The sequence below is a fragment of the Octopus bimaculoides genome, chromosome 27 (genome assembly GCF_046866305.1).
Source record: "Octopus bimaculoides isolate indiv1 chromosome 27, ASM4686630v1, whole genome shotgun sequence".
NCBI lineage: Eukaryota > Metazoa > Mollusca > Cephalopoda > Octopoda > Octopodidae > Octopus > Octopus bimaculoides.
The window spans coordinates 24,629,657-24,645,788 of NC_142954.1; the positions used below are offsets into that span (position 1 = coordinate 24,629,657).

Below are 16,132 nucleotides of genomic sequence, written 5' to 3' on the forward strand. Positions count from 1 at the left end.
AGTGATTATAATGAACCGGCCAGATAACGGTCATCCTTCTACGTCAGGAAAGGAACCATTTATGATTTTTCGTTTAACTGACTCAAACGTAACACAAAGGGTGGATGCCTTTTGCCAAAGAAGAATTATCTTTTCTGCTAGAATCTTGACAATCTATTTAATTCATTTTAATGTATGTGTAATCCAGCCCTCGTGAAATACATATATTCGCTGACCTAGTTTTGGAAATAAGAAAGTCGAAAGGTCAATTTATTTCACATAATTTCAAAATTTCAAGTGCATTGCGGAGCCTAAAGGTATATATTTTAGAGCTTGAAATTTTAACACTATTGTGTTTAAACAATTTTACAATCTGATATATTATCTTAAAAACATACTTCGAAAATTTGTGAAAAAAGTGCCGTTTTCGCAAATCGATTCGTAACAAGGAATGAAAAAAATAAAAGGAGGAACGGCAAACGTGTTATAAACTGATTTTCCGCTCATTAATGAAAATTTCGAGTGGGCTGCCGAGCCTCAAGTTGTAAATTTAAGAACTTCAGATTTTAACACAGTTGTTTTTAAAGGATTTTGCAGTAAAAAAATAAAGGCTTAAAAATATATTTCGAAAATCTGTATAAAACGATTATTATATTATAAAGTATTTAATAAATCATAATATTAATTTATCGTTATAAAAACTTATTGTTATATGTCTATATACATATTAGGTGAAACCACTTTGGATTTGGCGCTCACTGTTCAACGGTTATTTTCTTCATGCGCTAATAAGAAATAGGCTATCTCTTTAACCCGGAGTAATTTGTGGAGCCCCCTGAAGAGAAGCAAAACCTGAATGGTTAAATCTCGAAACCACATGATAGGGTCTTATCAGATGATTTCATTCAGTGAGTGTTATCTCCCTGCAGAAAGGTGTCGTGGCTTACTGCTCGCGGTCCTTTTGAACATCTCATGAGGTTGGTCATTTTCTGTGGCTATTCGAGTTATGTTTTTTTAGCTCTTATTTCTAGCATTTGTAGGTGCTATTTTGCATCCTTCCTTTTGGTTTTTCATTGCTTTAGCTATATAATTATGACGTATTTGAAATAGAATACTATTAATTTATCGTTAAATGCCGTATTACATATATATATATATATATATATATATATATATATATATATATATATATATATATATATGTGTGTATATAAATGCATAAGTGTATATATACATATGGATGCTTATGTTTCTGTGCTTCTCTCCTTCACGGTTAAGCCAATCTTCTCAGCATCATTTCCCGTCCACTTTTCATCACCACGTCACATATATTCGCTAAATCTATTTTCTACTATACACCACACCCATTCCTCCTAATGCATCCCCTCTCGTTCCTTTTATATCCGTATATGTTTCTCTGTCTCACTCCAACTCCCTCTGTAGACGCTTTTTAGCCGAATGCTTTTTTTTTGTGAAGCGGTCTCGGTTTCGTTTCTCTCAGCATCAACGACGATAGATGGAGCTAAAGCATTATTGAGTACTTCTTCAATATTGAGAACATCGTCGTTACACTCTCGCCCACGGCTCCTCTTTAGATCTACATTCCCAGAGACAGACAAAGCAGTGGCTTATTTTATTTATCTGTATGACGGGGCTTGTTTCAGCTTCTGTCTCCCAAGTACATTCAGAAGACTTTCATCGGCCCGGGGCTTGTTTCAGCTTCTGTCTCCCAAATACACTCATGAGGCTTTCATCGGCCCGGGGCTGTAGTAGATGACATCTTCCCAAGGTAAGAGGTATTGGAGCTAAACCCAAAATCATGTGGTTGGGAAGCAAACAGCCAAGTCGAGAACATCTTTTAAAGAATTGCTCGACGTATCTTTATGATGCGTTGATATATAAACATAATTTGTATCCGTTAACTCCAAACGAGAATCAAAGGAGATAAACCCAGTGGCTTTTGTCTGTATAAACCATAGTTCAAGATTGAAGTGGCTTCGTCTTGAGCTAAATAGATCTTTTATTAAACAATATACATTTCTCTGAAGAACATAAATATAATAACATCTCTAATTAGTTTTATTTCAATTATAGAAGGGAGGACTGTGAGGCGAGGATAAAAACTATTATTTTCTCTTATAGCTTTAAGTTACAAAATTACTTTTATATTCAATATTTCATATATTCTTCATTATTTTTTTCCATAAACCATTTTGTATATTATTGTCTTTCATAGATATAGTCGAACAAATAGATAATTAATTAATATATAAATAATATATTCCGTTTATTGTCTTCATTCTAAACTAAGGACAACGTGAATAATGATGGGCGGTAAAATCAAAAAAAAAATGGTACAATGCTGGAATTAATTCACATTTTTATTTTTTTATTTCAATGACCAGCAAAGTCTCCAGAACATGAAACTCATTACACAAACTTCAAATTTAGTTAAATGAACTTATGTTGCCTCTAATACTCCCACAAAAAAAAGCATGACATCTTCAATTGTAGAAAAGAAAAAAATCAACGAGTAATACGATGTATAAGAATGGCGATTGAGTTAATACGTAATGACATATTAACAATTTAACTAAATGTGTAAGATATAAATGTCTGATTAGATGCCTGTAGAGTTGTAACACTTCTGAAAGTGTTACAGGTAATATATTTATTGAAAGTTATGTATAACAAGCACACTCATTCGTTTTGGAACATGCTGGAAAGAATACAACTTGACTTTTGTTGTATTTCTGGTTATAAGTATATACGGAAATTCACTATGAGGCACTAGGAGATATTTGTTCGCCGTCGAACACGAGGAAATGCATTTAACTCTATTTATATATGTCATCAACCACAATAATAGCGAAATATCGATGTCTACCACGCTTGCATTCCTACAATAACTTCGTCCACCTTCCACTTCAAAAAAATTAATAAATCCAGCTAGAGACATGCAACACACCTTCAGACCAGTGTAAGCCCAATTCCAGGAGAAGTTTTTCTGTGGTTTTCGTCATCAGGATTTGACAACTTGATGATATTTGATAAAATGTGTCTAGTTAAATCCATGATTGCTTTAATTCTGTCAACAAGGGTTCTTATACTATAGAACCATTCAAATGTTTTCCATCACCAATAATCACCATCGTTATAGTCATCATCATCATCATCATCATCATCATCATCATCCTAGAAATTACCTTGCACATTTACGACTTTTCATTTATTTAATTATAGCAATTCTTGGTCGTTTAATATTTTCAAACGGACGGCGACTACGACGATGATGATGATGATGATAATGATGATTATTAAGAAGGAGGAAGAGGAGAAGAAGAAGAAGAAGGAGGAGGAGGAGGAGGAGGAGGACGAGGAGGAGAAGAAGAAGAAGGAGAAGAAAAAGAAGGAGAAGGAGAAGAAGATGATTATGATGATGATGATTATGATGACGATGACGTTGATACAATTTGAAAACGAGCTTCTAAACTCTATTATGATTCCTTATTTTATTTGCATTTATTTATGAGGAAATTCATTTGATTTTATTATCGCATTTTCCTTTCTTTTCCTTTTAAGCGATTGCTTCATTTACTTCATCTGCGTCCACTTCCACTCCTCGTTAGTTGTCGTAATAGACTTTGACAGGGCTATCAATGTTTACTTCACTTATATCATTGATTCTATCTCTATTTGGTCAACACTCTTGTAGTAGTCCTAGTTTAAAAATTACCATTCTTTTTGGTCCTTCAAACTTTACCAGCAGAAATATTTCAGAGGATAATAAGCAGCTATTTCCTAAACAAAAATTATTCACCACGGCACTAAAAACAATTATCCTGCTATGCAGGAGCAGACCTCAGCCCCGGTATCCGATACTCCATATATATATATATATATATATCTGTAAATAATGTGACAACTATTCGGTAGCCATGATAAAACTCCGAGTTTCGGATGCCACTCTTCAGTTATATGGCCATTCAAAAAAATGCATTTTTCTGCACCCGACGCCTGCTCATGCACACACGCACGCACACCGCACGCACGCACACACGCACACACACACATACACAAACACATATATATATATGTACGCACACACATACAAACTTATATGTTCGCGCGCGCGCGTGAATGTATGAATGCGTTTACGTTTAGGGCAGCTAATGTAAATTCATTGATTGATAATTCGAAGAGACGCATTGATACTGTCTACGTCTTTGAAACGCGAACATGTTGGTGCACCGCATTAAAAGTTCAATTGAAAAAAATATCCCCTCCTACTAGATTTAGGCCGCGTTCTGGGGGTCTCTACTCGATACCAAGTGGTTGCAAAGCCACTTTCTCAATTAGACAACCATGCGTACTTCCATATGAATGTATATCCTAAAAACATATAAATAGAAATACTAGAAGCTTCGTGTCCAACAGCAATCCAAGTGTGGTGGTCATAATATAAATAATGCAGACATACCAACTTCCATTCTTTTAAAACCTGATGCAAAATTATAAATTCACTGATGATAAATAACGCATTAATCTCAATAATTGAAGCCGATAATATACAGAGAACATATAATATTTAATAAACGTTTGCATTTACTTGTTATGTTTTACAGTTGTTTTCATTTTAGTTAATCATAATCGTGTAATATTTGGAAAACATTGAAGGAATGATTATCTTGGTATTCACTAGAAATTAATCCTATAAACAGTAGAACTTAGCCATGCTTATCTACGAAATATGCCAAATCTTTTGACAGTATGTGTTTGTAGTTGACGTTGTGTTCACGGATGATTCTGGCGCAAATGCACTGAAGCGTACAGTATTTCAAAGAGCTGGTTATTAATCTGCAATGCTGAAGATATTCCAGTGCAGAATAGCCATTATTGTTGACAATATCCACATGGCATCCGTATTGAAGTAAAGAGGACAATATTTCTATTTGGTGTTGTGAAGGATACAGAATAGCGTAATGTATCGCGGTGTTGCCTTCGTTGTCAATGGCATTCACGTCCGCACCGCATCGCAGAAGCATTTCAACTACACTGACAGTGCGATACATTCGGATTGATAGTTGTAGTAGCGTTATATGGTTCATACCACGTGGATGATGGCGTAAGAGTTCACCTAGACTGTTTTCAATCTCGCTTGCTTGACAATCGGGCAACGGAAAGTTCAATATGAATTCAAGTAAGTCGAGAATTTCAACTAAAAAACGTTCAAAATCTGGTATTTTGTGGAACGTTAAATTCCGACCATATTTCTTCAAGTAAGGAATTATATTATAGCTAACGTATTTGACGAAGCAATGGAATATGCGGAAAATATAGTAAGTGCTGGAATTATTTGCTAATACCGTGTGCATCAAGATGGAACTGAACGTTCCTACAACATCAAGGATATCGTTTTGTAATGGGTCCGCGAACTGTTCGAAGAAAATCAACAGACAGTATAATAATTGCAAACTAGAATGAAAGTCAGTACGATTAATATGAAAACACGTTTTTCTCATGAATGATTTGATGACAGTCGGATGTCTGGGTCCCAGTATCCGTGACTGCACCAATAGACCTTGAGTCCATATTGAGTTCACATCGTGTAAAATTTGATTCAAGAAGTCACAGCTTGTAAATTCTTCCCCGATAAAATTAGTGACCAGTCTTTGATGAGTGGATAAATGCTTGATGATTGGTGTCTGAGTTGTGTCTCCGTAGCTCATTTCTAGGGCTCTAAACCACCATATCTTCACCTGTTCTGCATTATAAGTCAAGTGATAATCCATTGCAAACTGGCTGCCCAACAGTTCATAAGCTGATATTATAGATTCTCTACCGTACTGATTTGTGGAGATTAGATATTCCAAAATATCCGGTTTGTTATGGATAGCTGCAAACTCCAAAGGTGTTATCCCGTGATTATCTTTCCTCAAAAGATTACTTTCATGTCTTACAAATAAATCCACTGTTTTTAACTGCCCTCGTTTTATTGCGAAATGGAGAGCGTCCTGCCCCTTATGATCAACTCTGTTAACATTTGCTCCGAGAGACAACAAGCGACGACATATGTTCAAATGTGGGGCCGAATACATTAAACATGTGCGACCTCTGGCATCTGGCAAATCAATGTCGGCACCTTGTTGAATGAGATACTTAACAATCTTAGCGTTTCGACAGCTAATGCTGACGGCGCTTTTGCCAGAACTTGCTTGCGTATTGATATCAGCACCGTGGTCGACCAATGCAACCACCACGTAGAAATGATTCCGAAGTGCAGCGATCCATAGCGGTGTGCATTTCATTCCAACATATGTTCCACGTTGTTCGATGTTGGCATCACATTGATCGAGGAAATAGTTGACGAGACTTATGTTACCTGCATGCGATGCCGTAAAAATTAAAGGACAGCCGTTTATTTTCAGTGACACGATCATATATCTTTGTTTCATGTTGTATACGTTCAACGTATTTTTCACTTTGGCAACATTATTCTGTCGGATGAACTCTGTCAACAGACTAGCAATTTTTCTTCGTCCAGACAGTTTCGAGACATCGAACTTCCGTCCAGCTGTTCAAACATTTCAAGGAAAAGAAAGAAAATAGTAAAGAGGAAGAAATCAATGTCGAACCATTCAGTATCGAAAGAGAAATAAACCTAACGATTTTACCTAACAATACAATAGTTTACGTATTATATTAATCTAAAAGGATTTCTCTAATCATAATTTTGACTCAGTCATTCAGAAAACATTCTCTCTCTTTACCAGGACACCCCTCTCCTGCTCGATATTTCTAACTCAAACATCACGTGTGTGTGTGAGTATAATATATATATATATATATATATATATATATATATATATATATATATCTTATATGTATGTTTTTTTTTTGTTTTGTTTTTTTTAAGTTTCAGCTTAGAGCTGCGGCCATGCTGATGCACCACCGTGTATGTATGTATACATACATACAAAAAAAAGTCATCATAATTTCGTAACATTATCGCTCAGATTATTCATTCTGGCAGAACCAACGACAAACGTGGCTGGGATGGATAAGTGTGAGTGCATAAAGGACGGAATGACAAAATTATATAAGATTACAGATTAAGGTCAAGAGGTATATATTCTTTTATACCTGAACATCAATTGACGTTATTGGTATGTGTTATGCGGCCACTCTGGGGCAATGCGCTGGAAAACTTTAGTGATGTAATTTGATTCTACTGCTTATGTATTTTTTAAATTTGTTATATGTATTCTATCGCTTCTTATTGTTTTGCCTAACCGCTAAAATTCGGTGATTATTACAAGGTATTGTGGGAGATAAAACGCAGGCACTTAGACACACATGTACACACAAAAACAAAGACGCACACGCACATACAAACACACATATATATCGCTATATTGGCAGGTAGAGATAAATAAATAGATAGATAGATAGAGAGAGAGAGAAACAGACAGATTGATAGATACATAGATCGATGGATATGGAGAGAAAGAAAGAGAGACACAGATATACGTTGATATGATTATGTACATGTTTAGGCATGTCAGTACATAGGCTTAGAAACTGGCACTTCGTTGGTTACGACGATGACTTCTCCAGTTGATACGATCAACAAAACAGCCTATTCGTATAATTAACATGCGTACCCTTAACGTAGTTTTCAGGGAGACTCGGCGTGACAGGTTAGCCTTTTGAATTCCTGGTACAACTCATTTTTGCCATCTGAGTTGATTGAAGCAAGGTGAAGTAAAGAATCTTGCTCAAGGCCACAAAATGCCGCTGTGAATTAAAATCATTACTTCGCCGTCGTAGACCAAATAATCTACCAACGCAGTCATAAGACACACAAGCGCGCGCACACACACACAGAGGGAAACGCACGCATACACACATAAACAGACAAACGCGCGTAACACTTACACGTGCACAAGTGTGTTTATATATAGATATGAAAATGCCGAGAAAAGAGAATCTATCACGAAAGTTTCGTTTGCCAATTTCATTTAAATCACGAAAATGCTGGAAGTAATCAGAAATGTCCCATGACATGTAAGTATATACACATGTCTCGTACACATACACGCGCGGGCACACACAGACATATATACACACTCTCATATATATATATATATATATATATATATATATATATATATATATATATATATATATATATACGTAATATATATGTATGGATCTATATATATATATATATATATATATATATATATATATATATTGTACATCATTCGAATGCGTCAGGCATGTTTGTATCTATGTGCATACAATGCATGCACGTAGGTGCACATTGAGGCATCTGCATATGTAGACTTCGTTATCTACATATGTGTGTGTATGTGTGTTTGATCGTACTTCTTAATCTAAACATACAGCGACTGACACATCGATAATTCAATTGCACACGTCAAATAAACATACATATGTTTATACATACATACATACACACACACACACACACACACACACATATATATATATATATATATATATATATATATATATATATATATATATATATGCGAGTAAAAATAAATACAAAAAAAGATGGATTTTTTTGTATGATTGTGTATGGAGGAATATATTATTTTGCTCACAGTCTGTTAAAGACTGTCATACCGGCCATGACGAAGGGAATTAGCCCTGAAACTCGAGTCGCCTTTATATATATATATTTATATTTATATATTTATATATTTGATCCTTTATATTGAACACTCAATATTTCATCTACATTCAATACTTTATTTCATGGTGCCATCCATTTTTATTTTATTTTATATTATATATTGTATATTATATTATATATTGTATATTCCATATTCTATACCCCACATTAGTTCTGCAGGAATATAAATAAAACATAAAAAACAGACAGTGTTGGAACTCTTTTAAGCAAAATAATATATATATATATATACACATACATGCAGCAACATTCATTCATGCAAACCTACATGCATACATACATACCTGCATACATATATATACATACACATAAACATATATATATGTATATATATACATACACATATACGTATTTGTTTTTTGAAACCGAAACTGTTTTACTCGCGTGCGATCCAAACTTCCAGCTTCAGTTGTAATAAGTAAAAGAAAATATACATATATTCTCTCTAGAATATGTAATCCTTGGGTACTTGTTTCTCGTTCATTGGACATTAAATTATGCACGCATATGAATATGTAGTGTCTATCTATCTATCTATCTATCTATCTATCTATCTATCTATCTATCTATCTATCTGTCTATCTATCTATCTATCTGTCTGTCTGTCTGCCTGCCTGTCTGTCTGTCTGTCTGTCTGTATGTCTGTCTGCCTGTTTGTCTGTTTGTCTATCTATCTATCTATCTATCTATCTATCTACAACAAAACATCCAAATAGACGATACAAGGACAGGTCATTCGAAGTTTTCTTTCCTCAGTCGAGATCCAGGTTATCTTTGCAATTTCGGTTGGTTATTCTCGATATTGCTCCAATCTGGACATACTCACCCACATACATGCTTTTTCATACAGAAATTTAGAGATAAAGAGAGTGAACGACAGAGGAAGAAAGAGAGACGTTGGGGGAGGGAAATACTGTGACAGATATCAACATACACGCTTGTATCTATAACAATCTTAGATTCATTTGGCAAACTTCTGTACTTTGTTTGCTGTCATTGGTAGCGTTCCTTTTTTTCCGCCATCTAAATAACATTTTTCTGATCTGATGATTATAATTATATATATTTTTTCAGTTGTTTCCTATTTACATATGCATTCCTATTGGCTAATACCATCGCATATCTGTGCCTGCTTCTGAATTTTACGCAATCGAATCTGTTTTGTAAAATATCAGTTTACAGTTGTTTACTCATTGAACTTATTCAGTAATCTTATATCTGCCGCTACATCGTTAAATCCTTAATTTCTTTTCTCCGATATTCTTAATCTCCATATATATCTCATCCCTTTGGCTTTTACAGTTATCCTCTCTTCTCTTCTTCCCGCTGGTATAACCACATTCTGTTTTGATATGCGTTTTCTCGGGTGTTTCAATTGTATATTTATATCAGTTGTATTTTGGTTGCTTTATTTGTCGTCCCGTTGATCATCTCACATTCCACAATGTTCTGTCTATTATTTTATATCTAATGCCGCTACACACACGCACGCACGCTACTTGTTCCAGTCATTACACTGCGCCGATGCTGTTGCACCGCCTTTAGGAATGTTTTATTGAATGAAATGATTCCATTACTTATTTTAGATCTAAAGCCTGGCACATATTCTATCGTTTTTTTTTGCGGAAACATATCAGCACTGGTTGTCAAGCGGTTGTAGAGGTCACCCCCTCCACACACACCACACACCCGCGCGTGGCTCACGCGCATACGATTGACATCTTTCAGTTTCCCTCTATCAAATCTGCTCACAAGGCTATGTCCAGCCCGAGGTCCTAGAAAAAGACACTTGCCCAAGGTGCCACCACAGTAGGACTGAACATGAACCATATGGTTGAGAAGCACACATTTTACTGCACAGGAACACCTGTGCCAACATGCATAAATACAAACATACATACATACATACATGCATATATATGTATATATATATATATATATATACATATATATATATATATATATATAAGTAATAATATCAAAGGTAATTAGAAATATTAGAAATTTCTGTGGCCTAGCGTGTAAAAATTTAGTCCATAGACTATATACTGTGTTTAAATGTACACTGTATTTATATGAATAATATATATTCTATGGGCTAATTTTTTAAACGCTAGGCCACTGGTAGTAGAAATTTCTAATTTTTCTAATTACCCTTGATATTATTAATTATTGATAATATTTTCTGGATAATTTTTGAATTTAAACGCCAGCATCTTTTATTTACTGCCGACAAAAATTTGCGCTTGCGCGGTAGATTTGAAAAATTACATTGTATAAGCATGGGGCATATACTGGATTGCCTTGTCTATATGTGTGTAATCCGGGTGTACCTGCTGCAGAAGACTTCGCCTGGCAAATTCTTTTATTTGCTAAAATAAGTTAGAAACCATTGGCCCAGGCTCTAGATGGTAAATGTTTTTATTCTTCAATCCCTTCGAAATTTTATCCCTAATAGTGGCGTCGCTTTGGGAAAACTTCAGATTGTTGGACAACGTGAATTCCACGAAATTCCATTGCTTTTTCGGCCCTGATTTCGAATGCTGATTAATTAAAACTTAGAGGTTTATCATTTTCTGAGTTACGATTCTTTGGTGCCACTCCGCTAATAAAGTTAATTTTATCAACTACTGATCTGTTCCAGCATGCAATCGGCTTTCAGGTGGTGATCAGAATATGATCTAATCCTTGTCTGAATGTGGTTCACTGACAGTTGAAATGATGCATTTGCTGGAGTAGACTGCCATAATATCAAACATTTTTATAACGAATACATAACTACATTCATACACCATTATTCACGCTCATTCTTATAAACGAATATTCTTTTTCTCTCTTACTTCCTCTCACTTTCTCTCTTGGGTGACTAAATGTGGAACTCATTATAAGGATAAGAGAAGTGATACCAACACGCAAGTTGAGTGACAGGAATTATAATATGGAAGCACATTAACCCGCGATTTACAGATCGCTTCCCAATCTAATATCTTACAGTGTTGTCTCTGTAGAATAGTTCAACAGCTAGACAAGTGTTTGAAAGTTATAAGATTCCACTGCTCGGAGAAAGAAATAGTAAAGACACTTCAATTTACGACTAGAAATTCCAAGAAATAATAACACAGGATTTAGGAATTGAATCTTATCCAAACCATCGAAACAGGTACTAAAACTCAGTGCCAAATATATCATCCTTTCATTCCCGGATTACATGTTGTTACCAAAATAAGTCTGGAGGTCAAAATAGCTTCAAAATATATTTGCTTAAAATATAAGCACTCTGCATTGAAAATATGACAAGATATTCAAATTAGAGTTGGACTAGCTCCAGACTAGCTCCAGAGAAAGTTTCTCAAATAACCTAAATTACGCGAGACTTTAAAGATCAAGATGGTAAGATTGTAGTCTGTCATATATTGAAGAGGGAAAAATCTCGGGAAAATAGAGCCAATTAGCAAACACCTTACATTTCGAAGCCCAAAATTAAGTAAAACGAAAAAAAAAAAAAAAAATCAATATTTGGATGTATGCAGGTATGATTGTTGTCCGTTCATCAAATTTGACAATGACCTAGTAAAGGATAAACAAGAAACAGATGATAAAAATATACAACGATAAAAATTATGTGAGACAGGAATACAAAGAAGGAAACAGAAATATAATCATGGTTGTCGTTGCTGATAAAGAAATACAATGTCTAAGAACGAACGAATCTTAAACAGAACATAGATTCTTCTCCACAACAGAAAATAACAACTGCCCCCCATCTACACTACATCATTTATCACCTGCAGCATGAGTACTACATGTAGTTAAACGGTATTTAAACGATGCAAACGTGTGATACTTCGAGGCTACAATGAAAACCTCTCAGCCCGTGACTCCAGGGCGGTACAGCGACTGGTACTCAATGAAGAACATAACTGTCGCTGCAAGCATTGCAACAAAGTACGCAGCCACGTGGACAGCGCCAACAACTGCATCACGCCCTTTTATACTGCACGTCTCATATGTTTGAAAATACAAAGCATGGTTGTTGCAAATCTCAGGTATACAACAAACACAAGGACGAGTTTAACTGAGCGTTACTTGGAGCTTCTCAGTTATTTTTACTTGCTTGAATGGCGTATGGTATTAAAAAAGACACAAAGAGCAGCGTACCCATCAGATTTCATTCCGTAGTCTGACCTAAAATGCCAGACGGAAATATACGGTAAGGTTACGGTCTTTATTATGAAAGATATGCCAGACCCGTGTATATTACTCGCTCGTATACAGCACCTAAATCGTCATGGAAGACGTGTGGTTTCGATCCCAGTGTTATCATGATTGTAAGATTGTGGTTTCAATTCCTGGACTGAGTGATGCGTTGTGTTCTTGAGCAAAACACTTCATTTCACGTTGCTCCAGTTCACTCAGCTGGCAAAAATGAGTAACGCTCCGATGGACTGGCGTCCCGTCCAGGTGGGGAACACATGCACCATTCAAACCGTGAAACCGGGCCCGTGAGCCGGGCTAAACTTTGAAAGAGAGCGTTTTTATTTATATATAATTATATATATGTATTCATTTATTCTTTTACTTGTTACACTCATTTGACTGCGGCCATGCTGGAACATTGTCTTGATGAGTATTAGTGAAACAAATCGCACCCAAATCTTATTTTTTTAAGCGTAGTACTTTTTCAATAGGTCTAAACAAACCAATACCGGTTGTCAAGTGGTGATGGGGGTAACACATAGTCAAAGAGTCACTCACTCTCTCTCTCTCTCTCTCTCTCTCTCTCACACATATATGTATATATGCATATGTATATATATGTACTTACGCATGCATATATACATATATATATATATATATATATATATATATATATATATATATATATAGATACACACGCATATATATGCATATACACACGTACACACATACACATACATGAATATACGTGCTTTGTAAACACGCACACTCACACTCATTCAATAATATAGTGTAGTATTTTCTAAGACTTTGCTCGTCTCTTTCGAAGAAGGTGCAGACATACCACCAACGATACATACTCAATACTTATATATATATATATATATATTCGTGTCTGCGTATGCGTGTCTGTGTATGTATTTGTATATATATATATATATATATATATATTTCTCCATACCTAGTTGGATGGTTATGATTTCCCTGGTGTACATCGGTGCATTGTCAGGTTTTGTTTTCATGCTGCGTATAGATGCCTTTCTTGTTTTGGTTGTCAATTTAATCTCAATAATACATCACTTCACACAGTTACCGGTTCCAGAAAAACGAAACTGAGTATTATGAAAAATGTCATTCTGTCCTTTATCTTTTGCTGGCTTCAATCATTTGGCAGCGGACATATTGGTGCAAAGCCTTGAACAGTTAACTGAGCAAATCGTTCGTTGCACGTATTTCCAAGCCCGGAACGTTTTCTATTAATTTATGTAGGCGAGGCAACAAAAACAGAAAAAAACTCTCTTGTCAAGCTGTGAAGTGATATTGAGCGCAAAACGAAGACACACAAACAGTTATGCACGTGCATTATGTGTGTGTGTGAGTATGTATATTTCTAGCAATGGCTTTTCTCCTATACGAGAAGTCAACCACTCCACACACACACACACACACACATCTATGTACTAGCAGCTAAGCCCGGTTTCTCGCGGTCGGTTTGCATGATGTGGCTGTAAAACCTGCTCTGTGTAAGCATTCAACTTGTTTGGGCACGCTTATGTTAAAAAACAATTTTAGAATAACATGTTTCTGTCAAAACGCTAAAAATGATTGACCAAAACAAAAGCCCAAGATTCACCCAAATCAAATAAGTAAACCCAAATGTTATATATATACAGAGAGAGAGAGAGAGAGAGAGAGAGAGAGAGAGAGAGATTAATTGATTGATTGATTGATTCATTCATTGATACGGAGGTATTGATTTCAAATTTCGGCATAAGGCAAGCAATTCTGCGAGAGGAGATAAGTCGTTTACATCAACCCTAATGGTCAATTGGCCCTTATTTTATCGACCCCGAAGGGATGAAAGTCAAAGTCAACGCCGGCATCATTCGAACTGAGGATGCGAATTTGAAAGAAATACCGCAAAGGGCGGTAAAAATTCTGTCAGTTCGCTGCTTTAATGTATATATATATATATATATATTACGAATGCGTGAATATATGTATGTATAAATGAGTATATATATATATATATATATATATATATGTGTGTGTGTGTGTGTGTGTGTGTGTGTGTGTGTGTGTGTGTGTGTGTGTGCATATAATAAAGACAAGTGTGTGTGTGTGTGTGTGTGTGTGCATATAATAAAGACAAGTTCTAGGTGGCAGCGGCGGCGGCGTTGGTGGCGGTGGTGGTGTATTTATTTATTTATTGTAAATAGCTACCGGCACTGCTCCATGAGAGATAACATGAACGAAATTCAGGTTAATTGTGAGAATTTTTAGGGATGCCACTCTACGATTAAAAACGTCACCGCAACAACTGCTGGTTAATCTGGCTGAGAGTCGTTTATATTTGTCTCACATAAAAGGCACTAGACTGGCACACACTCTGACACATTCACACATAAGTCCTGAATTTTATATAGCTGTCTATTGCTACATCTATGGGATGATGAAGCCCTGCTTACTATCATGCATCGAACTATCCAATTACCTTCAATAAGATACATACATACGCACGCACAAAGTATCCATACACATTTCAATAACATATATACATACACTCATGCACACACACATTCTTACACGTTTGTAATTTTGATTTATTCAGCGAATATGTCCTATGAGTTTGATACGGTATATTTGAAAAGCCAAAAATGTCTATGTATGTATCTGTGTTTAGGTATGCAATCCTCACACAATAAATGGGAAGAGCAAACTGAATCTTGTAGTGCTGGATACGTTATATCTGAAAAAGAAAAATATTTGAATGCCTTCAGTCATCGGTTCGATCGCGGCTGATTTGAAGAATCAACAACAATAACAAATACAACATCAACAACAAAAGCAATAACAACTATAACCACGACAATAACAATAACAACAACAATAAAACAAAAGCAACAACAACAGCATCGAACAGTAGTAAAGATGACGATGATGAGGAAGAGGATGTCGGAGACAACAAAAAATTATATGATCGAATGCATCTTCAAGAGCAACAACAACAATAATAAGTGTAAAGTGGAGGATCACGACGACGGTGGCACAACAGAGCTGGTTTCGAAGTTTGGCACAAGGCCAGCAATTTCTTGGTAGTGGTATGTCGATTACAACGACCCTGTGCACAACTTGTACTTATTCTAACGACCCCTGAAGGATGAAAGGCAAAAGTCGGCCTTCGTTACATTTGAACTCAGAACACAAAGACAGGTAAAATGCCGTGAAGTA

At 35.6% G+C, this 16,132-nt stretch overlaps 2 protein-coding genes and 1 long non-coding RNA gene across 3 annotated transcripts in view; 1 reads left to right on the forward strand and 2 right to left on the reverse strand.

The window, feature by feature from the left end:
- LOC149130909 (uncharacterized) overlaps positions 1-3,331 on the forward strand; it is a 19,843-nt gene extending 16,512 nt beyond the window's left edge. The window contains exon 2 of the long non-coding RNA XR_016238700.1: positions 3,223-3,331. This is a non-coding gene — a long non-coding RNA (uncharacterized LOC149130909). The remainder of the gene's footprint in view (positions 1-3,222) is intronic.
- The window catches only part of LOC149130910 (protein fem-1 homolog CG6966-like), a 26,668-nt gene that overhangs the window by 4,135 nt on the left and 6,401 nt on the right, over positions 1-16,132 (reverse strand). The window lies entirely within an intron of this gene.
- LOC106875467 (protein fem-1 homolog CG6966) overlaps positions 4,551-16,132 on the reverse strand; it is a 17,917-nt gene continuing 6,335 nt past the window's right edge. Inside the window, exons 2-3 of the mRNA XM_052977112.2 lie at positions 15,600-15,650; positions 4,551-6,553 (exon numbers count right to left, since the gene is read on the reverse strand). Of these exons, the coding sequence (XP_052833072.2) occupies positions 4,707-6,553; positions 15,600-15,650 (1,898 nt within the window). The 3' untranslated portion in view covers positions 4,551-4,706. The remainder of the gene's footprint in view (positions 6,554-15,599; positions 15,651-16,132) is intronic.